This window comes from Apostichopus japonicus, chromosome 12, assembly GCF_037975245.1.
Source record: "Apostichopus japonicus isolate 1M-3 chromosome 12, ASM3797524v1, whole genome shotgun sequence".
Taxonomy (NCBI): domain Eukaryota; kingdom Metazoa; phylum Echinodermata; class Holothuroidea; order Aspidochirotida; family Stichopodidae; genus Apostichopus; species Apostichopus japonicus.
The window spans coordinates 20,068,031-20,095,642 of NC_092572.1; the positions used below are offsets into that span (position 1 = coordinate 20,068,031).

Below are 27,612 nucleotides of genomic sequence, written 5' to 3' on the forward strand. Positions count from 1 at the left end.
GGTAATCGTGTGATCGTGATAATACTATGTCAAGTGCGTATCAAGAGTCCCTTGCAAAGGGAATAAATAAGTATACATGATCAGGTTAAAGGTTGATCAGGTTGATATGTACAGCGTGGCAATATACAGTAATAGTAGCAGCTGGTATCGATTAGCGTAAAATAAGGTTATTCCGTGAAACCAAAGTATGCATGCACTGCTTATATTATTTACAACTTTATGGTATCATTCGCAATGCAGGGGTCATATGTCTAAGTTTATCTGATTTGTCTTTGATTTTTAATCTTTATGTGATATGCTGTATTATGAAGCAAGTCAAGTTTACTCCCTTCCCAGGAATTCAATTGAAATACTGAGCAAACAAGACAATGACAAGCCAGATCCAGCTGGCTTGTATGCCTATCCTGAAAATTCACTTTTACTCATCCTACGTTCTTCACGTGAAATCGTAGGTACTGTATAAAAATAACCAAAGGGTTCTAAATGCAAAGCCTCTGCTAATGACCTTACTTGAATTCATATGTGAGGTTGAAAAAGGGTGAACGACCCCCCCCCCCGCCCCTCCCACACCACACACACACACACAAGCATCCTCCACGGAAAAGACTGTAAGAACACACAACGGCGCAAACCTAACCCTTGGAGCAGACGACACCCCGGTCTCTCAATCAGTACTTCTTACATCGATCATTTGCATACTTACCCTAAACTATAACCTTTACTCATACTGACAGAAAATTCTTCCATCTTAACGTGTTATCTGTGTAGGCCTGACCTAAGTTTGAATAAATTATTAAGTACGGGGCAACCCATCATTTGATGGTATACCTGTATAATCTTTGACGATAACAGTTTTCACTAACAATTCGTCGTGGAGGCAGATACAACGGAGAGTGATGAAATACTAACAGAAAAGTAGTCTTGTTAAGACCCTAGTATGAACAGCCTAGTGTACCTTCCTTTTCACAAAGCTATTTTCCCGCGTATTTGTTGCCCAGAAAGCTCCCGGCAATGCATTAGATTGTAACGGACAGATCCCCCCCCCCCCCCTCTCCTCGTCACTGAAACTTTTGTTCAAAGTGTCTGTAAAAGAATCCAACTAAACTAATTCCCAATGCATTCCACTGTTTTCTATATATGCGTTAACGTAACATTGACTCTATCATGTCTGATAACACTCCGAAAGTTATTCCCTTTTAAGACTATATACAGACTTGCTCTGTCCTTATACTTGTAGTCGTTTTTCTGCAAAGTCACCTGTACTCGTACTAAGCCTTCACACATCCTCATAGAGTTGAACAGCTCGTAATCTGGGAATTTTGTACTAGTACTCAGAGCCGTATATACGGCTCTGCTATAGTTCTAACACTCGCACACCCTCAGGATGAGTTGTACAACTGCATGGTACTCGGGGTTTTTCGTACTAAGCCCCTCGCGCGCCCTCATATTGCGTATTACAACTCCTCGTACTCGGGGCATTTTGTACTCTTACTCCAGCACTAAGAGTCTTGTACTTGCTTTCCAGATGAGTTTTGGTTGGATGAATGTAATTTATGTCTATTGAGTACGTACAAGAATGTTAAACTTCTCACAAATATTTATATTGCTATGATGATGTTGACGGGTGTACAGTTCAATCGAGCACCCTGTGTTCTATATACTACTTGTGCGGCATTATTTAAGCCGGTCGAATTCTATTCAGTTTGAGGAGAAATTGTCCGAAGATGTTGTGAACAAAGTGAAAGTGGTAAATTTTCATGGATGATTTCGTCATATTGAAATGAATTTCGTAGTGAAATGAATGATACCGTCATATGTGTTCATGCATAGAATTATATTGGAAAATATTGGAACCCGCGGGTCGAAGGCTCCGGTGTGGCAGTTAGTATAGTGTCAGCACTCTTTCGGATGAGGTCCTTGAGTTTGCGGTGTCCCCATGTGATATGCGGTAGTTAAGGTGGTGAATTACAAAACAGCGTCCTTTTTGCATTACTCCATCGTGTGATGTACGTCACTTTACTGTGCATCATGACTGTATCTTAATTATCACGTACATATAGTTAAATCAGAATGTAGGCATTAAGCTATTGCAGAAAAAGATATAAAAACAGACACAAGCAAAATACCAATTTCTCCAAGTAATTGTTTTTAATCGTTACTCCATGCTTAAAACGAAATCTGCTTCCAATAGTCAATACATTGCATTCTTCTCATGTCTTCCGAAGGTTCCCAGTTGTCCAACTTTATGATTCAATTATTTCCGCGACACGATTTGGTCTTGCCGGTGTTGTGGTGAATAGTGTCCGGGTGTCCGATGGACCAGTTTGCTTGACAGCCTCGCATTACTGTTATAGGAACAGAATTATCTCTCCAATCAAAAGGTTTATCCACAGAAGTATTTTGCCAGCTTCGAAAACAGTTTGACGCTTCGGAAGTACCCTGTTTTTGTTTTTTTTTTGTTCGTTTACAGCAGTATTTAAAAGGAAACATTACACGAACAACAATACCTTAGGTGTCTTACACGCATGATGACGTCACTGCCTTCAAATAATAATACTAATAACTGATTGGTTTACTGTGCTGCTACGTCACCCTGTATCGTCTCTTAATTTCTTCAAATCTTTGTTTGACAAACAAGTACAGTTCAAATTCATCTTTAAGTTTCTCCTTTAGTATTTCGATCGTTTGATTGGACGGAGGCACTTTGTGCAAGGTAGAATAACTAGAACGTGTCTCTGTTAGAAATGAAAAAAAATCCATTTTCATTATATATCATTTTGTTTGTTGTTGCTTTTTTTTTCATTTTTCACAACAAGTTAGATAGTTCCATGACATTGTTTATAACTGTCGATTATGAAACACAGCTGTTCAAGTGATTTAGAAAGTCTCATGTTAAACAACGTCTTATTCATTCAAATGTCCATTACAATTTACAGAACCAATCTTATGAATTAAGATAATATAATAAGATGCCTGAGTGTGATTATTTTATTGGTCGGACTAAATAATAAGATGCATACCTCCTATTTAAATAAAAACCATCATCACACACAAATATAAACGTTTCGTAACCTCATCTGTGGTTGGAATAAACTTTAATGTTACTAAACAACGTGAAAGTATACAATAAAATAGAACGTTTCCGATGCAAATGATGTTTTATTTCGTTTATCTGGGTTGGCAATTATATCATTAAGATAGGCACAATAAAAATAGAAAATAAGGTTTATTATTAATTAAGCTAAAAAACAGCTCTCCGAGGAAACTGGGTAATGAAGTAGAATTGGTAGTTCCAACGCTTACCCATCACTCATCCCCCACCCCCTCCCCGACAACCCAAATGCCCCTCACTCTTACCCACTTCATCCCGTTCATTGACGTCCCTTCCTTCTATACTGTACGAAAGCCCTTTCATTATTATCAGAGCTCATAATTATTTAATAAGGTCATCAATCTATCTGTATGTCAGTCAGTCTAGATGTGTATTCTCTCAGAATGTTACTAATTCCAAACGGTTACAATAAATTATCCTCAACGAAACTGAATCCCATAAGATATGCAGTTTATAATTTTACGAAATATGTAGTCTTAGCTGTTTATCTTTTTTGTCATATAATTGTCCGTTCGTCCGTCCGTCCGTCCATTCGTCCCCGAATAGGTCACTTCACCTGACGCCCAGACTGCAATATATTGCATTTTATTGCAATATATTGCATATGTTTCAATATATTGCAGTCTTATTCAGTGATTAAATTCAATTTCAAAGTTAAAATTGAAACTATTGACCTAAGTATATCATCTTTACCTGCGGTAGTTTTCTTGTACATCCGGTGTAGGCCATGTAGTAGATCGGGGAGTAACTTCTGCAACAATACTACGGTAGCCTCCAATTCCTCGGTTAATCCAACAAGTATAAAATATTTATCAATGTTTGCCTTCGACCGTTGTAGAATACTATCACTACTATTGGCCCTGTGAAGAACAAATATCAAAATGTTTATATCATGTTGTCTTATTAAAGTTTTGCTTTACATCTAAACAGCGCTCTTTTTGACATTAGGAAATTGACTAGAGATGAACGTTATGGTTACAACCGAAACTCAATTGCTAGTTTACTCGCTGCTTACCAACTGCAATATTATTATTATTATGAAGTATCGTTCGTCCATCGAAGACAGATTTACCCAATCACATATGTCACGTATCTGATGCTATGTATATCTTCAATACACTCTGTTGAGTTAGGTTGCAATTGCGATAGTGAACCTTCTACTGATGTAAGTATGATAACTGTATAGACTGGATAAACAGTACAGTGTAAATTCAATCACGCGACATTCACATATAATGTATCATTATAATAAAATATAAAACATCCACAATAATATTGTTGCATATTGTATTACCCGATTTAACATAGTATCACACTGTAATATTGTATCACAATAATATAATATAAAACATCCAAAATAATATTGTGGAATATAGTATTACTTGGTAAAATGATATTTTATGATAACAATTTATATCGTTTATTTTTATAATATTACAGTACAATAGTAAACAAATAATGAATGGTTATGAGTGCAATAGTGCAAATATTTCATGAGTTGAAAGATGGAATGTTCCATTCAACGAGGCGTAGCCGAGCTGAATGGAACAAATTACATCTTTCAACACCATATTAAACACCATTCATTATTTGTTTTATACAACATATTATATTAAGATGGGTAATTATATTAAGATGGGTAAAATGCACTCATGCAACAGATTGTTTTGAACAGACAGGTTTCTCTTCTCTCTTACCATTGAAAAAAGGTGCTACCAAATAAAGTTCTATGGTTCTATTTCATAGAGTGGAATAGAGCGGATTTTGCATGCAATCAACGAGCAATTGACCAATCAAATGGCCAGAATACAATTAGGTGTTGTATATATTGTATACTAGCATGTGAATCGGCTGCTTCAATCTTAATGCAGTCAATCACAATGTGTATCGGCTGGTAGGATTACACTATCTGAATGATTCGTAAATGGCAGCCGCAAGATCGATCCAGAAAGATTATTTCTCTGTTACTTTATAATTAAGTTCGGACTTGAAAATCTTCTTAAAAAGGCAATGTTTCTTTAACTCACGTTTCATACAAGTCATATCGATCGAAGTGAAAATATATATGTGACGTCACAGCACCGCCATCTTTAATGTATTCATCTATTGTCCGATTCTTTATCAAGAAAAACAAAATAATGAACACGTTCACTAAAAGTGAATAAAATTAACAAAATAAATGATAAAAACAGGAAATTCATGTAAATGCACAAGTAGGCCTACTATATATGAAATATTTAAACATTGTCTTTTTTAATTAAGTTCAAATTGCCATCTTACAAAACATTCGTATTGAACGCATTTATTACGAGAAAGCAATTCAAGACGAAAGCAATGAAGAATGTTACACGAGCAAAATGAAGCGTTTCGTTCATACTGGGAATATTGCGTTTCTCTCTGTTATTCAAATGAACTAATTTGAATATTCATGTATTACATCAAGAACAATATAATTGCATTGAACGAAACATGACAAATGATGTCAAATTGCGTAAAACTGAAATACGATAAAATATTTTATATCAATGCCCTCCTTTTCTTTGTGAGTGAATTAAGATGGATTAAGTGAACCAATGTGGAAGGAAAAATTATATTTAAATTAACCTCATCTATGTCCTCTGTTGGAGTGACATTATAGAAGTTGATATGACAATTTTTTTAAGGGTATGATGGTCGTAAAGGTCTACATAGTATTCATCAGAATGTGTTTTCATTTTAGAAATTAAATTGGCAAATCCTATGCCTTTGTGAAGAAAAGACTGTTAGAACACCTAATTTACAAGTCTTGTTCGGGAGGAAGAAACATATTCGAGATTTTGACTCTTACCGACTTTAGCTTGGATCCCGCTTTCACGCCACCTTCGTCACCATTAATCGCAAAATAGTACCCAGAAATGAAACGCTGGATCGGATCCCGTACCATGTTGATATAAACTATATTCTCTCTGGTTTCAGTAAAAGAAAGCAGAGAAGTATACTATTTAATACAGCTGGTTGCAGGCTATGCATCCCTAGTGCACTAGGGAGGTGATGAGGGTGGGGGAGGGGAGAAGATTCCAATATACAAAAGAATTGTATCCAAATAAATGTAGGTGTCTAAAACCTGAAGACTTCACAGGAATTTTTCTAACTGGAAAGTTAAAACTCGTTTAGCATAGGAAGATTTCCACAACACCGTGTTAAACTGCGATACTGTGTTTTACATGTGGTTTAGCACTTTTACTGGTGAGATTTGGAGAGAGTTAGCAGGTAGCCTACATCGTACGACAAAACATTCACGTTTAAGTAACTTTCACTACGACGTTACTATACTATAGGCCTACACGCCGTTGTTATTGGGTTTACTAACACGTTGATAATATTCACGCAGGTGCTATAAAGTTTTTCCGTTTTCGAGTTCCATAATATGGAACGTTTTCACCGTATTCATCGGCCAATAAGCAATCGAGCAACACCGTTCAGGCAGATTTGCCCACTTTTTGCCTGCGTAACAGTTACGAATAATGGGGCGTATATTGGGACAAATATGCGTGAGTAATACAAGCAGAAGCAGTAGCGACAGGCACGGAGGAACAGCAGGGTGAATCCTATAGTTGAAGCCGGTTGTCACCCGGCCTCAATTGATGATGTCACATTGAAAAAGCTGTGTAAAGGAACGCTGATATTCATACCTCCTTGGTACCACAAATGGCATATGACCAGAGATATAAGATGGTGCGTGTATCCCTCTGAAAGACTTGCTCAAGTCGCTCCCTTTCATTTTATTTCCCTGTAATAAAGAAATCAATGTACTGTAATCGATTAGTCTTGATTTAGTCAAAATTCAATGGACTTTTCTGATAAAACTAAACACAAAACTGGATCGGTATAAACAAAACCAAATTTGGAGTACGAGATCCCGCTGACACAGACGATGCGGTGTAGTGGAGAAAATGTAAGTTTATCCTCTCAAGTTAGAAGTTAAACCCCTCACTAACAGTTTAACCCCTCAATAGCCACTTGCATTGATAACCTATAGCATACCCTGAAGGTCTGTTTTGTTTGTCGTTGCGAAGAAAACAAATCACCTGTGTATATGTTTGTCAACCCAAATTACCCTCTACTTTTGAACATAAACCTGTAAAATCATATTATTTGTAATAAGCTCAAATTTGACTCTGTATATTTTACCAATGAAAAAAACAAAAACAAAAACAAAATAACGTTAAATTACATTGACGGGTCATAACAGGTTTGTACACCCCATACGCCCCCACTTTTTATTCCACCTCCAGCACAATAAGTTTAAGTATAGTTATTAGCACAACGTTACCGTACGTTTAGACCTAATTGTTAACCTAAATTTATAACCAAAATTATGCCTCATAATGCACCATTTCATGTCTCAACTGTAATGGGGAGGGGGGGGGGTCCGCTTCAACGACTCTACTTCCCCACCACTCCTATTTAAAATCCTTTTTTTTTTTGTGGCTGTTTAGTTATAGACTGAGGGGAAGGTAATCAATTATGTATGTTGTTACGTGGCTATCGGTCACAGTGACACGAAGTCACATGGCAACCCAATATACAGCTGTAAAGTCTGTGATGACTTCCATATAACACCAACTTCATCTGCTATACTAAACATTTCCCTTCCATCGATTATGTTAAAGTTATGTCTACACTTTAGACATTAATGAGTTTGACACCTCATTTAGTCTTTTATCTCTTCCTTTAGGGTACCGACAAAACTAACGACGTATTGTCCGTTGTGGTACATCAATGTTACAACAGTAAACTGATCATCTAGTTTAGCTCCTATACTGCTCATTTATCATTCCACAATAATTGACTTCTTAATCCATGCTCTGACGCGTATGATATCCGACTTCTACTTAAATCTAACCGTAATGAACATTAATTTCTACCTTGACAGTTCCTAGGCTTCGCTCGACATCCTTTGACTGACACATTGATGTTTGCCTTGCGTTCGCGTTGGAATTCAGTTAAAGCTGTTTAGTCGGTTTGGTATAGTCAATATATAGGTCTACTCTATTTAGCAATAAATTTGCTTTTGATAAATTTATAATAAAAATGATACGCGAGTTCAAAATTATGCTCTGCCGTGTGTATCAAATGGTACAAGATTCAGTTTCTCATATAGCTCCCATTTGGAGAAATCAGAACGCTACTGCGCGCCTAGTCTCACTCACTAAAAAGTTTGATCACATCACTCCTGTACTCTGTTCATTGCATTGGCTTCCCGTCTCTCAGCGCATCCAGTTTGGCGACCGAGCCTTTTCTGTCGCTGCGCCTTCTCATTGGAACGAACTCCCATTTTACGTTCGTGACTCTCCCTTTGTATTTTCAAGAGACAACTTAAAACATTTCAGCTTGATTCCTATTTTTTTTTTATCTTTGGTTTCCTTTGCCTCTTTCCTACTTTGTAAAGCACTTTGAAACGCCATATTAAGCGCTATATAAATGTAATTTATTATTATTATTATTATGATAATGATTATGATTATTATTATTATCATCATCATCATCATCATCATCATCATCATCATCATCATCATCATCATCATCATCATCATCATCATCATCATCATCATCATCATCATCATCATCATCATCATCATCATCATCATCATCATCATCATCATCATCATCATTATTATTATTATTATTATTAAAATAACTATCGATATTGAAACAAGATGCCAGTATACGTACTGTCGCAAACATTTAAGAAACAATCAAATATCTTCTGGGTTTTTATTCTTTTTTTTTCCTACTACTTCTTCTTTACCTTATTATTACTATTATTTTGAGTTTGTTTTCTCTTATACTTTTGAACACATTGCCTCGCTTTGTGAATCAAAATAGTTAGTGACAATAACGCATGCAAAATATGTTTTGTTTTTCAATTCGGAAGAGCTTGATGACTTGTTTTTAACTGCTAAAAATATTCTGGTGATGACTCAAATTGGATACCTTAAAACTCGAGACGTATCATGCCGCTTTAAGTTTGCCGTGTGATAAATAACCCAATGCGATACTAATGTACCGGTACAAACCGAAACAATGTAACTCCAGCGTCAACTGATTTGCCATTCTCAGTTAATTAGTCAATTAATGTCACGTGCAAATATTATTCTTCGTGGTATGCTGCTTGTGACAATTAGGGCAACATTTCTGTACTCTGATATTTGCACAACGATCTGCTTTAAGTCACAACATAAAAATAAAAAAACATGATTTATGAATCAATATCAAACTAGTTGTAACTATGTGTTACACCGTTGAAACTATAGGTGTCATGTATTTATTTAGGTTATTTTGATCTGTCGATGTAATTGCCAGATAGATTTATTGTATTGATTGAATTCATAACAAACATTAAATATAAATTAATTTCGACAGCAGGGTCTCACAAATTGATGTTCAAATTCAGCACATAACCGTACATTTGCATAAAGGAGAATTGCGTGTTTGATGTGCAGGAAATTTTGACTTAATAATCAGTTTCGACATATTTCAGTGTTTAGGTCAGTGTACGTGGATTAACAGCACAGTTATGACTCATCTTCATAAGAAAAAGGTATTTGTATCATATCATAATTGTATTTTTTGTAAGACGCGAATGTATTGCTTATTATTCGGATAATAACCTGTCATCTCGTTAGAGAGGATAGATATCTATAACAAAAGCGTTCACTTATACTTTTATGAAATACCTTGACTTCGATTCCTCTAAAGTCTCCATTTCTCTTCAAGGTATCTTTGATTGAGTGAGCAAGTGATCGGCTTCCGCACTTAGGAACATTGTTATAGATGATGATGTGCTTCTGAATAAATTAGATCAAACAGTATGAATATGCAGTTATTATTAATCGCATTACAACGCATTAAAGAGCCTCATTTCATTTATTTGTAGTTGTTTTTTTCTTTACCACAACAAGTTGTACACACACAATAATAAAAAATAATAATTTTATTTAAATATATCAAAACACATGCTGCGATTCATTTCCAGATATATTTGTTTCATTTTTACGTGATTCATTCACCCTGGATTGAACGATTCTTTCTAAAGGGTACTTTCAGGTCACCCTTCAACGCAATTCAATGGATAATATATGCATGACGTGCAATATACGCATCATGAATATCCTGTTTCTATTCGATAAAGTTTCCGTTATATTCATATCGTCGATGTAACTGTTTCCAAGCTTTTCATTAAATGTAAAATATGCTATTATGTATTTCAAATTTATACCAACTGGGTGAATCATGTAGATTATTTTCAATACTCTGTCCAACCGTCGGCTAATTATGAAGTGCTCTATATCTGACAGCAATGTATTCTTATAGCGGTAGTATTACGACAAGACCAACTTCCGTATCGATATTTATATGCAAATTGAAGGCTAAGTTTGATAAACTATGCTATTACAATCGTTAATATGATAGTTGTATAGAAAAAGGACTTTAAAAACCTCATTATAATCAGCAGTTATATGAGCATGAGCGACCACGAATGTGGGAGACCCCGCAGAGGAATGGATTACAACTTTCACGTCGAGTGGCTTCCAATTCAACATTTTAACTCAAATTTCGAATCTTTTTTACTTAATTGTATGAAACGTGTGTCTATATGACATGACGAGAATGCATATATCGATACATTACCTAGGAGAGTAATTTATTTTATTTTCATGAAATGAGTCGAAACGGTACTTTTTTTTCTTTCATTTTTTCTATATAACTTTTATGTGCAGTAAATCACCATTGTGTTTACATGGTTACTTCTTAATTACAACTTAATGTTATGAAATGCAATGTAAAGTGCGTTACCTTCCCGCTTTTCACCTTCCCCAGGAGATTGGAACTGCTATCGTTTAGTTTCTCTTGTAAGGCTGCAAACCATAAAAAAAATTGTTCTAGGAAACGCTCATATAATTAGGGTCTCACGAGTGGGATGGGTGGTATAGCATACATATATAACGAGTGGAATGGGTGGTATAGCATACAGATATAACGAGTGAGATGGGTGGTATAGCATACACATATAACGAGTGGGATGGGTGGTATAGCATACAGATATAACGAGTGAGATGGGTGGTATAGCATACACATATAACGAGTGGGATGGGTGGTATAGCATACATATATAACGAGTGGGATGGGTGGTATAGCATACAGATATAACGAGTGGGATGGGTGGTATAGCATACAGATATAACGAGTGGGATGGGTGGTATAGCATACAGATATAACGAGTGGGATGGGTGGTATAGCATACAGATATAACGAGTGGGATGGGTGGTATAGCATACAGATATAACGAGTGGGATGGGTGGTATAGCATACAGATATAACGAGTGGGATGGGTGGTATAGCATACAGATATAACGAGTGAGATGGGTGGTATAGCATACAGATATAACGAGTGGGATGGGTGGTATAGCATACAGATATAACGAGTGGGATGGGTGGTATAGCATACAGATATAACGAGTGGGATGGGTGGTATAGCATACAGATATAACGAGTGGGATGGGTGGTATAGCATACAGATATAACGAGTGGGATGGGTGGTATAGCATACAGATATAACGAGTGGGATGGGTGGTATAGCATACAGATATAACGAGTGGGATGGGTGGTATAGCATACAGATATAACGAGTGGGATGGGTGGTATAGCATACAGATATAACGAGTGGGATGGGTGGTATAGCATACATATATTCCAAAAGGGAACATTTTGTTTTTGTTTCCCTTGGTCCTAGTTTTACACATTATTTGTCCTGTTACATATGACACCAGGTTGTCCTCCATACCTCTTGCTATGCAATTGTGACATCAAAGTAACATTTTTATATATGCAAAACTATACAGGCCGGTGTATTCCTTTCACATAGAACAGTTTAGCCCCAAAAGTTTCCACAGAAACAACTGTGTTCCTCGTTGTAGGGCGTTTGTACCCCCTCTCCTCATTTTTAGCTAAGAACCCTGGTATAGTTCGGGATCAGCCCCACCCCTTCCCGCCTCCCCAGCCCCCCCCCCTCCCCACCCCATACCTTACCAATTGAACATTCCAAAACAATCCTAGAGTATAGACTAGATGAAAATATAACTTATACGTAAAATACAACCTGAAAAGTTGAAAATTCTTCAACATTGGTTCAAATCTTGCATAAATCAGCACCATCATTTGCATTTAGGCACCTTTCATTTCCTCTTAAGGGAAGGAGAACCCTCCCATTAGACCCCTCCATCATGACTGTCTACCATATGGTATATCTTAGCCCCTCGGCTCCCCCCCCCCCCCTCCCAGTGACAAAAAAATGGTGGTTTTGCCCCTGGCATAGTTCAACTATATATAGCCGAAATGTTTCTCCCTTTCATTTTGGTCTCTTACAGAAATGACGATCGGCTGAGTTCTTCACAGATATGTTCTTTATTTCCGATTTGGCTTTCCATGTTGCTCCGTTCCCAACTTCCCGCTCAGTTTGGCTTAGCTTCGGTTTTTCTTGCCGGTCGTTTTTCCAAGAAGTGTTGACTTCTACGACATAGAGTAGTATGAAAGGAATACAAGCTAAAACTGCAGCTACACGATACGTGATTCTCTTAAGTGACGTCATCTGACCGCTTCACTATTCTCGTTCCAATTAGCCTTCTCAGAGTAGACACGTGATAAAATGCTGAAGAAGCGAAGAAGTATTAAAGAAACATGTAATTAGCGTTCCATGTATAGCGGTGACCGGTTACAATCCAAGAGCAACTATATAATGATCACTTACGGAGTTCCTTTTTTTAATTCTTTGTGGAGGGGGTTATTTCGTAAATTTATTTATATTTAAATCGTTTAGAAAAGTTTTGAACGTTGTAGGGCCATTATGCATAAACCAATGGACCCCCCCCCCTCCACATACACACACACACGCACATACACCTAGAATTCCCAGGCGCAAGTGCGGGGTGTATACCCACGCCCAGTCCCCCTATTCACCTCAAACTAAACATCAAAAGTAGTTATTACCAAAATCTTGCGATACTCATCATGGCCTAACTTATTGTCAAAATATCCCTCAGAATTCATCAAATTCATCAGATTCAACGTCTCTAGGGACACACCCCTACGACTTGAAATCCGTCAAAAGCTGGACCCCTCCTCCCCCCCCCCCCCACCCCCACTGTCGCCTACCACTCTTGAGGTGTGTGCGGTTTGCATTGGAATATACGAGAACAGTGTAATTGGCGAGAAATCATTCCGTTAGAAATTTAACAATTATAGCCATACTTGGCCAAATCGAGTTGCGATGATGTCTATTCTAGCAGCTTATAGCTGCATATTGCAACCTCTCTGATACATTTAATTACTGAGTACCCATTTCACGAAATGTTACATTTTAGTAGTTTAACTTACGGCCAGATAATCTTCTATGATATACGAAACGAAAAAATTTATGAAGAAACATTACCTGGCGAATAGTTTCGCAATTATATCTCTCCAATAACCGATAGTTGTGTTAAAATCTGTCGATCATGGTGGATCTCTATAGCCTACTAAGCCTATATACCAACAGGCTTTATAATGATAAAGCCAAACTACTGCACTATTCTGTACAGTCTTAACATATTTCCTATAGACATACCCTGTACAGCCTAACCTTTTCAAATTTATTATCCCCATACAATAGGTTTTGGTACCAGATCGATGGAGAACAATGACTTAACAACCTAGTCAGTAGTTCTGCATACTACGCATGGACGAAGTTATTTCGGCACAAAGACGAAGTTTTTTTTCTATTTTCGATGACTATTGTTTACAAGAATGGGTGTTTGATTCCTCGTTTCTTTGTCTTTTAAATGTTGATGTACAAAACAGGAATTTAATCTATTAAACGAAATTTTGAAATTTTCAGTGAACTCCTGTATGGTCTACATGCCGTTTTCAAAAAAAATGATACTTTGTTAGACCAACAGGGAGGTTAAAGGTCTGCTGTATAGACCCCAACTATTGCACGCTATCATGGAAAAGTTTCTTGATATTACGTAATCGACCTGCCTTGGTCGTAAAATGACCTCTTTTTACCAATTAGTCTGCACACATTTTGTCTTGTATGAGGGTCTTGTGTGAACGCTGTATATATGATTAATTACAATGTGGACACGAACATATTTCCACACAGGAGCCTGGTGTTGAGAAGCGATGCAGGCTAATTCTAAGGCCTGAGGTTGATTTACGACCGTGGTAGGTCGATTACGTAATCACAAAACAACTTTCCTAGCAATATCGTGCTATAATAGGAGCTAATAAAGCAGATCTTGAAAGGTCATATGTGCAATTTGATAGAAAAATGTCTGTATTTTCTTATTACTTTCTTCCTCTTTCTTTCAGTCTATCATTTTGATCTTGGATTAAAGATAGTTCCATATATATATATATATATATATATATATATATATATATATATATATATATGCCGGGCACATGGCTTAGTATACCCTGAACCCCCCTCCCCCTCATTCACATCTTCTCGACACATCTGGGTATAATTGAATAATTTCATCACCATATAACAAGTTAAATGGCTCTTCTAACTTCGTCTGAATAAGTTTGAAATGTTGTGACATCATTATCCTCTTGAATACAATGCACGGATTCGGTGTATTTAAAGCATGCATAAATTAGGCTGACAAAGAGTAAATTCTTCCATTTACATAGCACGCTGTAACATTGTAAGGCGTACTGTATCAGTAACGTACATACGGCAATGAGAGTTCTGCCGTACATATATTGACAAACTACTACATGCATGGCCTCTACAAAAGCATTAGAAACTATTGCACAGTTTCTGCTCTTCCTCTCGATTTTGTCATTTTTCATTTCTAACAACGATTTGGAACAAGAGATATTTGATAGAATATCGTAGAAATATGCGCTGACTTCAAAAGGGTCTCGAAACGTCGATCAGTTTCTCTTCCATCAGGCAGGCGCGTAGCCAGGAATTTGCCAAGGGAGGGGCGAAACTGTAGATTCTGCATTGCAAACTATCTAAGCGTAGCGCCACCATGTTGGCGCGAAGCGTACAAGAAAATTTTGGCTGTAAATGCCTCCCAGATCGCCGGAAATGGCACTTCCCATGCCTTGTTAGTTGCATCTTAGCATTTTCTCTTTTGAAAATACTAGCGATATCATAAAAACCTTAAACAAAAGGTAAAAAATATGCTCAAGGGGGGGCGGCTGCCCCCTTCGCCCCCCCCCCCCTTGGCTACGCGCCTGCCATCAGGTATTCACAATTTTATATAGCCTGTCGAATTCTATTCAGTTTGAGGAGAAATTGTCTGGAAGATGTTGAGAACAAATTGAAGGTGGTAAATTTTCATGTCATATTGAAATGAAATTCGTAGGGCAATGAATGATACCGTCATATGTGTACATGCATAGAAATATATTGGAAAATATTGGAACCCGCCGGTCGGAGGCTCCGGTGTGGCAGTGAATATAGTGTCCGTGGTATTTCGGTTGAGGTCCTTGGGTTTGCGGCGTCCCCATGTGATGTACGGTATAGTTAAGGTGAATTACAATCCAGAGTGCCTTTTGTATGACTCCATCGTGTGATGTGCGTCACTTTAATCTGCACCATGACTGTATCTTAACTATCATGCAGGGGGTAGGAGCTGGGGAACTGGGGGAACTCCCCTCCCCACACTTTTTTCCAAACTAGCAAATGTGCCCTACTGGCAAATAAAATGTGCCCCTTTGATGAAGAACTGTCTTTTAGTATCTTAAGCCTTTGTTAATTTTAATATCTTATTTTAATTACTTATTTTTGTCTGTACATGCTATTTTTAAAATGGCATCCCATATCTTTTTGTAGCACGGTTAACAATAAACAATATCAATAAATAAAAAAGCAATGTTGCAGCGCACCGTAATAGTATTGATAGCATTCTAACACATTATATATATTTAAGTGATACGGCCGGTGTGTATCGGTTTATAGCATAACGAGTGGTGGTTGTGGAAATAGAAAGTGCCCCTATGGTGTTGTGCCCCCCCACTTTTTGGAAGCTTTTTAACCCCCCCCCCTCAAGCTATCATGCACATAGTTTAATCAGAATGTAGGCATAAAACTATTGCACAAAATGATATAAAGACAGACACAGGCAAAATATCAATTTGTCCATATACTTGTTCTCACTTGTTACTCCATGCTTAAAACGAAATCTGCTTCCAATAGTCAATACATTGCATTCTTCTCATGTCTTCTCTCCCAGTTGTCCAATTTTATGATTCAATTATTTCCGAGACACGATTTGGTCTTGCCGGTGTTGTGGTGAATAGTGTCCGGATGTCGAACGGACCAGTTTGCTTGACAGCCTCGCATTACTGTTATAGGAACAGATATATCTCTCCAATCAAAACGTTTATCCACAAAAGTATTTTGCCAGCTTCGAAAACAGTTTGACGCTTCGGAAGTACCCTGTTTTTTTGTCGTTTACAGCATTATTTAAAAGTAAACATTACATGAACAACATTACCTTAGCTTTCTTACACGCATGATGACGTCACTACATTCAAATAATAATACAAATAATTCATTGGTTTACTGTGCTGCTACGTCACCCTGTATCGTCTCTTAATTTCTTCAAATCTTTGTTTGACAAACAAGTAAAGTTCAAATTCATCTTTAAGTTTCTCCTTCAATATTTCGATCGTTTGATTGGATGGAGGCACTTTGTATAAGGTAGAATAATTGGAACGTCTCTCTGTTAGAAATGGAACAAAAGTCATTTTCATTATATTTCATTTGTTTGTTGTTGCTTTTTTTTCATTTTTCAAGACAGATAGTTCCATGACATTATTAATAACTGTCGATTACGCAACACAGCTGTTCAAGTGGTTTAGAAAGTCTCATTTTAAACAATGTCTTATTCATTCAAATGTCCATTACAATTTACAGAACCAAACCTATGAATTAAGATAATATAATAAGATGCCTGGGTGTGATTATTTTATTGGTCGGACTAAATAATAAGATGGATACCTCCTATTTAAATAAAAACCATCATCACACACAAATATAAACGTTTCGTAACCTCATCTGTGGTTGGAATAAACTTGAGTGTTACTAAACAACGTGAAAGTATACAATAAAATTGAACGTTCTCGATGCAAATGATATTTTATTTCGTATATCTGGGTTGGCAGTTATAGCATTAAGATAGGCACAATAAAAATAGAAAATAAGGTTTATTATTAATTAAGCTAAACAGCTCTCCGAGGAAACTGGGTTACTGAAGTAAAAGTGGTAGTTCCAATACCTACCCATCACTCATCACCTACCCCCCCCCCCCGCAACCCCAAATGCCCCTCACTCTCACCCACTTCATCCCGTCCATTAACGTCCCTTCCTTCTATACTGTACGAAAGCCCTTTCATTATTATCAGAGCTCATAATTATTTAATAAGGTCATCAATCTATCTGTATATCAGTCAGTCTATATGTGTATTTTCTCAGAATGTCACTAATTCCAAACGGTTAAAATAAATTATCCTCAACGAAACTGAATCCCATAAGATGTGCAAATTTTAATTTTACGAACTATGTAGTTTTGACTGTTTATCTTTCGTGTCATATAATTGTCCGTTCGTCCGTCCGTCCGTTCGTCCGTGAATTGGTCACTTCACCTGACGCCCAGACTGCAATATATTGCATTTTATTGCAAAATATTGCATATGTTTCAATATATTGCAGACTTATTCAGTGATTGAAATCATTTTCAAAGTTAAAATTGAAACTATTGACCTAAGTATATCATCTTTACCTGCGGTAGTTTTCTTGTACATCCGGTGTAGGCCATGAAGTAGATCGGGGAGTAACTTTTGCAATAATACTACGGTAGCCTCCAATTCCTCGGTTAATCCAACAAGTATAAAATATTTATCAATATTTGCCTTCGACCGTTGTAGAATACTATCACTATTATTGGCCCTGTGAAGAACAAATATCAACATGTTTATACCATGTTGTCATATTTAATTTTTGCTTTACATCTAAAAAGCGCTCTTTTTGGCATTATGAAATTGACTAGAGATGAATGTTATTGTTACAACTGGAACTCAATTGCTAGTTTACTTGCTGCTTACCAACTGCAATATCATTATTATTATTATTATTATGAAGTCTTGTTCGTCCATCGAAGGCAGATTTACCAAATCACATATGTCACGTATCTGATGCGCTCTGTTGAGTTAGGTAGCAATTGCAATAGTGAACCTTCTACTGATATAAGTATGATAGCTGCAAGACTGGATAAACAGTACAGTGTAAATTCAATCACGCGACATTCACATAAATTGTATCATTATAATAAAATATAAAACATCCACAATTATATTGTTGCATATTGTATTACCCGATTTAACATAGTATCACACTATAATATTGCATCACAATAATATAATATAAGACATCTACAATAATATTGTGGAATATATTGTATTACATGGTTCAATGATATATCATGATAACAATTATATTGTTATTTTGTTTTTAATATTACAGTACTTAGTATTGTACACTAGCATGTGAATCGGCTGGTGTTATTTTAATGCAGTTAATCACAATATGTATCGACTGGTAGGATTACACTATCTGAATGATTCGTAAATGGCAGCCGCAAGATCGATCAAGAAAGATTATTTCTCTGTTACTTTATAATGAAATTCCGAATTAAAAATCTTCTTAAAAAATGCCAATGTTTCATTAACTCACGTTTCATACAAGTCATATCGATCGAAGTGAAAAAAAATATGTGACGTCACAGCACCGCCATCTTTAATGTATTCATCTATTGTCCGATTCTATATCAAGAAAAACAAAATAATGAACACGTTCACTAAAAGTGAATAAAATTAACAAAATAAATGATAAAAACAGGAAATTCATGTAAATGCAGAAGTAGGCCTACTATGTATGAAATATTTCAACATTGTCAAAACTTGTAAAATAACGTAAAACGAAATAAATTTAGTTGAAATTGCCATCAAACAAACACCCGTCGTTTACGCAATGAAGAATTTTATGCGAGAAAATGAAACGCTTTCATTCTGACTGGGAATCTGACGTTTCTATCTGTTATTCAAATGAACTAATTTGAATATTCATGTTTGCAGCAAAAACAATAATTGCATTGAACGAAACATGACAAATGACGTCAAATTTCGTCAATCTGAAATACGAAAAAAACAAATTTAATGTTTAATATCAATGCCTTCCTTTTCTTTGTGAGTGAATTTAGATAGATTAAGTGAACCAAGGTGAAAGGAAAAATGATATTTAATACCTCATCTGTGTCCTCTGTTGGAGTAACATTATAGAAGTTGATATGACAATTTTTTTAAGGGTATGATGGTCGTAAAGGTCTACATAGTATTCATCAGAATGTGTTTTAATTTTAGAAATTAAATTGGCAAATCCTATGCCTTTTTGAGGAAAAGACTGTTAAATAACCTCATTTACAAGTCTTGTTCGGGAGGAAGAAACATATTCGAGATTTTGACTCTTACCGACTTTAGCTTGGATCCCGCTTTCACGCCACCTTCGTCACCATTAATCGCAAAATAGTACCCAGAAATGAAACGCTGGACCGGATCCCGTACCATGTTGATATAAACTATATTCTCTCTGGTTTCAGTAAAAGAAAGCAGAGAAGTATACTATTTAATACAGCTGGTTGCAGGCTATGCATCCCTAGTTCACTAGGGAGGGGATGGGGGCGGGGTAAGATTCCAATTTACAAAAGAATTGTATCCAAATAATGTAGGTGTCTAAAACCTGAAGACTTCACATGAATTTTCTAATTGGAAAATTAAAACTCGTTTAGTATATGAAGATTTCCACAACTTCGTATTAAACTGCTTTACTGTGTTTTACAGGTTATTAAACACTTTTACTGGTGAGATTTGGAGAGAGTTAGCAGGCAGCCTAAACCGTCCCACAACATTCACGCTAAGGCAACTTTCACTACGACGTTACTATACTATATGCTCACACGCCGTTTTTATTGGGTTTGCAAACACGATGCTATTATTCACGCGGTTGAGCTTGTCCGTTTTCGCGTTCCATAATATGGAACGTTTTCACCGTATTCATCGGCCAATAGGCAATCGAGCAACACCGTTCAGGAAGATTTGCCGACTTTTTGCCTGCGTAACAGTTACGAATATTGGGGCGTAGCCTATATTGGGACAAATATGCGTGAGTAATACAAGCAGAATCAGTAGCGACAGGCACGAAGGAACAGCAGGGTGAATCCTATAGTTGAAGCCGGTTGTCACCCGGCCGCGAATTTTTTTTCCTGAACAGGTTCTCAATTGTGCGTAAATAGTCGTTCATGATTGGTCGGAAAAGTTACGGTACACCATAGAAACCTGTACTTCGAGGTTCTGCATCCATTTGTTGCAACGAAGATATACCCGTTCAAAATTACCCGTAGCTTTTCGTACATAGATTTAGAAATTTTTGGAAATGGTTTAGACATATTTAGCACACTACTACTTTGATCGAAGTTTTCTGTGAAGGCATTAATCGCACAGTGCAGGGTACATATACTATATGTATTATAAATCTGTACACAGTGCAGTGACGGAAATATATCATACTATACACCAGTGGCGTAGGAGGTACTTTTGAGTGGGGGGGCTGAAGACTGATGGCCGGCCTGGGGGAGGGGTCTAAGGGGAGGGGGCGTCCCCCTCCCCTTTGGAATTTTTTGCATTTCCAGGTGACCTCAGCTGCAATTTGGTGCAATATAGCACACTTCAACACCCACTCCATTTTGTAAACTTAATTTTGTATTTTCACCTGGCCTTAGATGCAATTTGGTGCTCCAAATGAGATTTGTTTTCTGATTTGGAAATGAAAAAGGGGTTTCCTGACTTGCGGAGCGGGGGGGGGGGGCGGAATGATACTTCCGACCCTCCACATTTTTCACTGGGGGGGCTGGCGCCCCCCAGCCCCCCCCCCCCCGGTTCCTACGCCCTTGCTATACACTATACTGTTTTGCGTTTATTTACTCAAGACTCGCGTCGTAAAGTTGCTTTAGCGTAGGCCTACCCATTCCACGAAACGAATTCTGATTTCAATAGAACGGCTCACGAATCGTGGATAACGTAAACACGAACCAAATAAAAGGTAGCGTATGTATCATAAGTGAGGTCAACATGTAATCCAAGCATTAAACTCTGTATACAGTGCAGTGACGGAAATATATCACACTATACTGTTTTGCGTATATTTACTCAAGACTTGTGAACTCGCGTCGTGAAGTTGCTTTTAGTGTAGGCCTACCCATTCCACGAAACGAATTCTGATTTCAATAGAACGGCTCACGAATCATGGACGTGGATAACGTAAACACGAACCAAATACAATGTAGCGTATGCATCATTAGTGAGGTCAACATGTAATCCAAGCATTAAAAGTAAAGTTAGGGCGTTTGAAGGGAAACCCCTTAACTAGACTCAATCAAGTGTCAGTGTGTAACCCAGTGTATGTCTTCGAACTTCCAAGCGATGGCTATTATTTATGCTGACGTCACGAGCAATCTGATTGGCTGAAAACTCCGTAATTGCAACCTGTTTGGGAAAAAGAAATTCGCCACCCGGCCTCAACTGATGATGTTGAAAAAGCTGTGTAAAGGAACGCTGATATTCATACCTGCTTGGTACCACAAATGGCATATGACCAGAGATATAAGATGGTGCGTGTATCCCTCTGAAAGACTTGCTCAAGTCGCTCCCTTTCATTTTATTTCCCTGTAATTAAGATGTACTGTAATCGATTAGTCTTGATTTAGTTCAAATTCAATTGACTGTTCTCATAAAACTAAACACAAAACTGGATCGGTATAAACAAAACCAAATTTGGAGTACGAGATCTCATTGACACAGACGATGCGGTGTAGTGGAGAAAATGTAAGTTTGTCCTCTCAACTTAGCAGTTGAACCCCTCAATAGCAGTTTAACTCCTGCACTAACAGTTTAACCCCTCAATAGGCTATAGCTACTTGCAATGATAACCTATAGTATTCCCTTAAGGTCTGTTCTGTTCTGTTTGTCGTTGCGAAGAAAACAAATCACCTGTGTATATGTTTGTCGACCCAAATTACCCTCTACTATTGACCATAACCTGTAAAATCTTTCATTTGTAATAAACTCAAATTTGACCCAATGACTAAAAACGAAAAGAAAAACGTTAAAATTACATTGAAGGGTCCTAACAGGTTTGTACACCCCTTCGCCCCCCCCCCCTACCATTTTTCCACCTCCAGCCAAAAGCTTTTAACTTGTTATTAGCACAACGTTACCGTACGTTAAGACCTAATTGTTAAGCTAATTTATAACCAAAAATCTGCCTCAGAATGCAACATTTCATGTCTAAACCAGTAATGGGGAGGGGGGAGGGGGTCCGCTTCAGCGACTCCACTTCCCCACCACTCATTTTTCAATTTTTTTTTTCAACTGATTTGCCATTCTCAGTTAATTAGTCAATTAATGTCACGTGCAAATATTATTCTTCGTGGTATGCTGCTTGTGACAATTAGGGCAACATTTCAGGACTCTGATATTTGCACAACGATCTGCTTTAAGTCACAACATAAAAATTAAAAGAGGCATGATTATGAAGTAATATCAAACTAGTTGTAACTATGTGTTACACCGTTGAAACTATAGGTGTCATGTATTTATTTAGGTTATTTTGATCTCTCGACGTAATTGCCAGATAGATTTATAACATTGATCGAATTTATAACAAAATATAAATATAAATTCACTTCGACTACAGGGTATCGCAAGTTGTTGTTCAAATTCGACACAAAACCGTACATTTGCATCAAGGTGAAATGCGTGTTTGATGTGCAGGAAATTTTGACTTAATAATCAGTTTTCGACATATTTCAGTGTTTAGGTCAGTGTACGTGGATTAACAGCACAGTTATGGTTCATCTAAATAAATTTTAAAAATGATATTTGTATCATATCATAATTGTATTTTCATGTTTGTTAGACGCGAACGTATTGATTATTATTCGGATTACCTTGGAAACCTGTCATCTCGTTAGAGAGGATAGATATCTCTAATAAAAACATTGACTTATATACTTTTATGACATACCTGGACTTCGATTCTTCTCAGGTTTCCATTTCTCTTCAAGGTATCTCTGATTGAGTGAGCTAGTGATCGGCTTCCGCACTTAGGAACATTGTTATAGATGAGGATGTGTTTCTGAATAAAGAAACAGTATGAATATGCAGTTATTATTAATCTCATTACAACAAATTAAAGAACCTCATATCATTTATTTGTAGTTGTTAGTTTTCTTTACCACAAAAAGTTCTACACACACATATCATTAATTTTATATAAATATATCAAACCACAAGCTGCGATTCAATTCCATATATATATATATATATATATATATATATATATATATATATATATATATATATATATATATATATATACATGATGCTATTATGTATTTCAAATTTATCCCAACTGGGTGAATCATGTAGATTATTTTCAATACTCTGTCCAAACGTCGGCTCATTATGTAGTACTCTATATCTGACAGAAATGTATTCTTATAGCTGTAGTATTAGGACAAGACCAACTTCCGTCTCGATATTTATATGCAAATTGAAGGCTTTTAAAATCGTTAATATAATAGTTGTATAGGAAAAGGACTTTAATAATCTTAAAATAATCAGCGGGTATTTTTACGACTTTGCGACTTTTTGCGACCACGAATGTTGGAGAAGCACTCAAAGGCTTATGGATTACAACTTTCACGTCGGGTAGCTTCCAATCCAACATTTTTAACTCAAATTTGGAATCTTTATACTTAATTGTATTAAACGTGTGTCTATATGAAATGACGAGAATGCATAAAATTATATATAGATATATTACCTAGGACACTACTATATTTCTTTTTATGAAATGAGTCGGTACGGAACTTTCTTTCTTTTCCTTTTTGCTATGTAACTTTTATGTGCAGAAAATCACTATTGTGTTTACATGGTTACTTCTTAGTTACAAGCTAATGTAATGCAATGCAATGTAAAGTGCGTTACCTTCCCTCTTTTCACCTTCCCCAGGAGATTGGTGCTGTTATCATTTAGTTTCTTTTGTAAGGCTGCAAACCATAAAAAAAAAATCATACAGATGTTGTTCTAGAAAACAAGAAGGGTCTAACGTGTGGGATGGGTGGTATAGCATACAGATATAACGAGTGGGATGGGTGGTATAGCATACAGATATAACGAGTGGGATGGGTGGTATAGCATACAGATATAACGAGTGGGATGGGTGGTATAGCATACAGATATAACGAGTGGAATGGGTGGTATAGCATACAGATATAACGAGTGGGATGGGTGGTATAGCATACAGATATAACGAGTGGGATGGGTGGTATAGCATACAGATATAACGAGTGGGATGGGTGGTATAGCATACAGATATAACGAGTGGGATGGGTGGTATAGCATACAGATATAACGAGTGGGATGGGTGGTATAGCATACAGATATAACGAGTGGGATGGGTGGTATAGCATACAGATATAACGAGTGGGATGGGTGGTATAGCATACAGATATAACGAGTGGAATGGGTGGTATAGCATACAGATACAACGAGTGGGATGGGTGGTATAGCATACAGATATAACGAGTGGAATGGGTGGTATAGCATACAGATATAACGAGTGGAATGGGTGGTATAGCATACAGATATAACGAGTGGAATGGGTGGTATAGCATACAGATATAACGAGTGGAATGGGTGGTATAGCATACAGATATAACGAGTGGGATGGGTGGTATAGCATACAGATATAACGAGTGGAATGGGTGGTATAGCATACAGATATAACGAGTGGAATGGGTGGTATAGCATACAGATATAACGAGTGGAATGGGTGGTATAGCATACAGATATAACGAGTGGAATGGGTGGTATAGCATACAGATATAACGAGTGGGATGGGTGGTATAGCATACAGATATAACGAGTGGAATGGGTGGTATAGCATACAGATATAACGAGTGGGATGGGTGGTATAGCATACAGATATAACGAGTGGAATGGGTGGTATAGCATACAGATATAACGAGTGGGATGGTGGTATAGCATACAGATATAACGAGTGGGATGGTGGTATAGCATACAGATATTTCCAAAGGGGGACATTTTGTTTTTGTTTCTTCTTGGTCCTAGTTTTACACGACTTTCCTGTTACATATATGATGCCAGGGTGTCCTCCATACCTCTCTTGCAATACTATTGTGACATCAAAGTAACCTTTTGATATAATGTTATGCAAAAGTATATAGGCCGGTGTATTCCTTTCACATAGAACAGTTTAGCCCCAAAAGTTTCCACAGAAACAACTGTGTTCCTCTTTGTAGGGCGTTTGTACCCCCTCTCCTCATTTTTAGCTAAGAACCCTGGTATAGTTCGGGGATAAGCCCCCCCCCCCCCATCTCCCCACCTCGTACCTTACCAATAGAACATTCCAAAACAATCCTAGAGTACAGCCTAGATGAAAATATAACTTATACGTACAATACAACCTGAAAAATTGAAAATTCTTCAACATTGGTTCAAAACTTGCATAAATCAGCACCATCATTTGCATTTAGGCACCCTCCATTTCCTCTAAAGGGAAGGAGAACCCTCCCATTAGACCCCTCCTTCAAGACGATATACCATCTTAGCCCCACGCACCGCCCCCCCCCCGCCCCCTCCCCATGACAAAAATGGTGGTTGTGCCCCCTGACATAGCTCAACTATAGCCGAAATGTTTCTCCCTTTCATTTTGGTCTCTTACAGAAATGACGATCGCCTGAGTTCTTCACAGATATGTTCTTTATGTTCGATTTGGCTTTCCATGTTGCTCCGTTCCCAACTTCCAGGAATGTTTGGCTTAGCTTCGATTGTTCTTGCCGGTCGTATTTCCAAGAAGTGTTGACTACTACGACATAGAATAATATCAAAGAAATACAAGCTAAAACTACAGCTACACGCCACGATATTCTGTTAAGTGACGTCATCTGACCGCTACATCATTCTGGTTCCAATTAGCCTTCTCAAAGTAGACACGTGATGAAATGCTGAAGAAGCGAAGAAGTATTAAAGAAACATGTAATTAGCGTTCCATGTATAGCGACGACCGGTTACAATCCAATAGCAACTATATAATGATCATTTACGGAGTTTTTTTTTTATTCTTTGTTGAGGGGGTTATTTTGTCAATTTATTTATATTTAAAACGTTTGGAAAAGTTTCGAACGTTGCAGGCCATGAAATTAATGCATAAACCAATAGACCCCCCCCCCCCACACACACACACACCCAGAATTACCAGGCGCGTTTGCGGGGTGTACACCCACGCCCAGTTCTTCTCTTCACCTCAAACAAAACTTCAAAAATAGTTATTACCAAAATCTTGCGTTTACACCTAATCATGGCCTAACTCATTATCAAAATATGCCTCAGAATCCACCAGTTAACGTCTAAACGTCTACGTTTTGTTTGCAGATGGAGCACCGTCCCCGTACCTGGGTACCAGATTCAACGTCTTCAGGGACGCATCCCTAAGAACTCCGACAAACGCTGGACACCCCACCCCCTTCTCCCGCCCCACTTCCGTTTATCACTCTTGAGGTGTGTGCGGTTTTCATTGGAATATATGAGAACAGTGTAATTGGCGATGAAGCAATCCGTTAGAAATATAATAATTATAGCCATACTTGGTCGAGTCGAGTTGCGATGATGTTTATTCTAGCAGCAAATAGCTGCATATTGCAATCTCTCTAATACATTTAATTACTGAGTACCCATTTTACGAAATGTTACATTTTAGTAGCTTAACTAACGACCAGATAATCTTCTATCCGAAACGTCTTAATATGTAAAGAAACATTACCTGGCGAATAGTTTGGCAATTATATCTCTCCAGTAACCGATAGTTGTGTTAAAATCTGTCGATCATGGTGTATCTCTTTAATCTGCCAAGCCTTTATATACCAACAAGCTTTATCATGATAAAGCCAACTAGTGCACTATTCTGCACAGCCTTAACATATTTCTTATTGACACACCCTGTATACCCTAACCTTTTCAAATTTATTTTCCCAATACAATAGGTTTTGATTCTGCGTCGATGGAGAACAATGACTTAACACTTAGTCAGTAGTTCTGCACACTACGCATGGACCAAGGTCAATTCGGCACAAAGAAGAAGTTTTTTTCTATTTTCCATGACTATTGTTTACAAGAAGAGGGGGTGTTTGATTCCTCGTTTCTTTGTCTTTTAAATGTTGATGTACAAAACAGGAATTTCATCTATTAAACGAAATTTTGAATTTTCAGTGAACTCCTGTATGGTATACATGCCGTTTTCAAGAAATGATACTTTGTTAGAC

The 27,612-nt window shown here is 37.2% G+C and overlaps 1 protein-coding gene across 3 annotated transcripts; it reads right to left on the reverse strand.

Annotated features, from left to right (window-relative positions):
- Positions 1-2,442: 2,442 nt before the first annotated feature.
- Positions 2,443-27,449, reverse strand: LOC139976751 (uronyl 2-sulfotransferase-like). Of its 3 annotated transcripts, none has more exons than XM_071985474.1 (9): positions 27,114-27,359; positions 12,521-12,803; positions 10,952-11,013; positions 9,832-9,942; positions 6,784-6,881; positions 5,940-6,057; positions 5,140-5,228; positions 3,806-3,972; positions 2,443-2,735 (listed from the first exon to the last, which is right to left on the reverse strand). In XM_071985474.1, exons 2-9 carry the CDS (start codon positions 12,741-12,743, stop codon positions 2,584-2,586), a joined length of 1,020 nt encoding a protein of 339 aa, XP_071841575.1. In that variant the 5' UTR covers positions 12,744-12,803; positions 27,114-27,359; the 3' UTR covers positions 2,443-2,583. The 3 variants fall into 3 exon arrangements, with proteins under 3 accessions (XP_071841575.1, XP_071841574.1, XP_071841576.1); XM_071985473.1 differs by lacking the exon at positions 27,114-27,359 and adding an exon at positions 13,584-13,791; XM_071985475.1 differs by lacking the exons at positions 2,443-2,735; positions 3,806-3,972; positions 5,140-5,228; ... (3 more) ...; positions 10,952-11,013; positions 12,521-12,803 and adding exons at positions 16,284-16,878; positions 17,938-18,104; positions 18,888-18,976; ... (3 more) ...; positions 24,257-24,318; positions 26,016-26,298 and having other exon boundaries at positions 27,114-27,449.
- Positions 27,450-27,612: the final 163 nt, after the last annotated feature.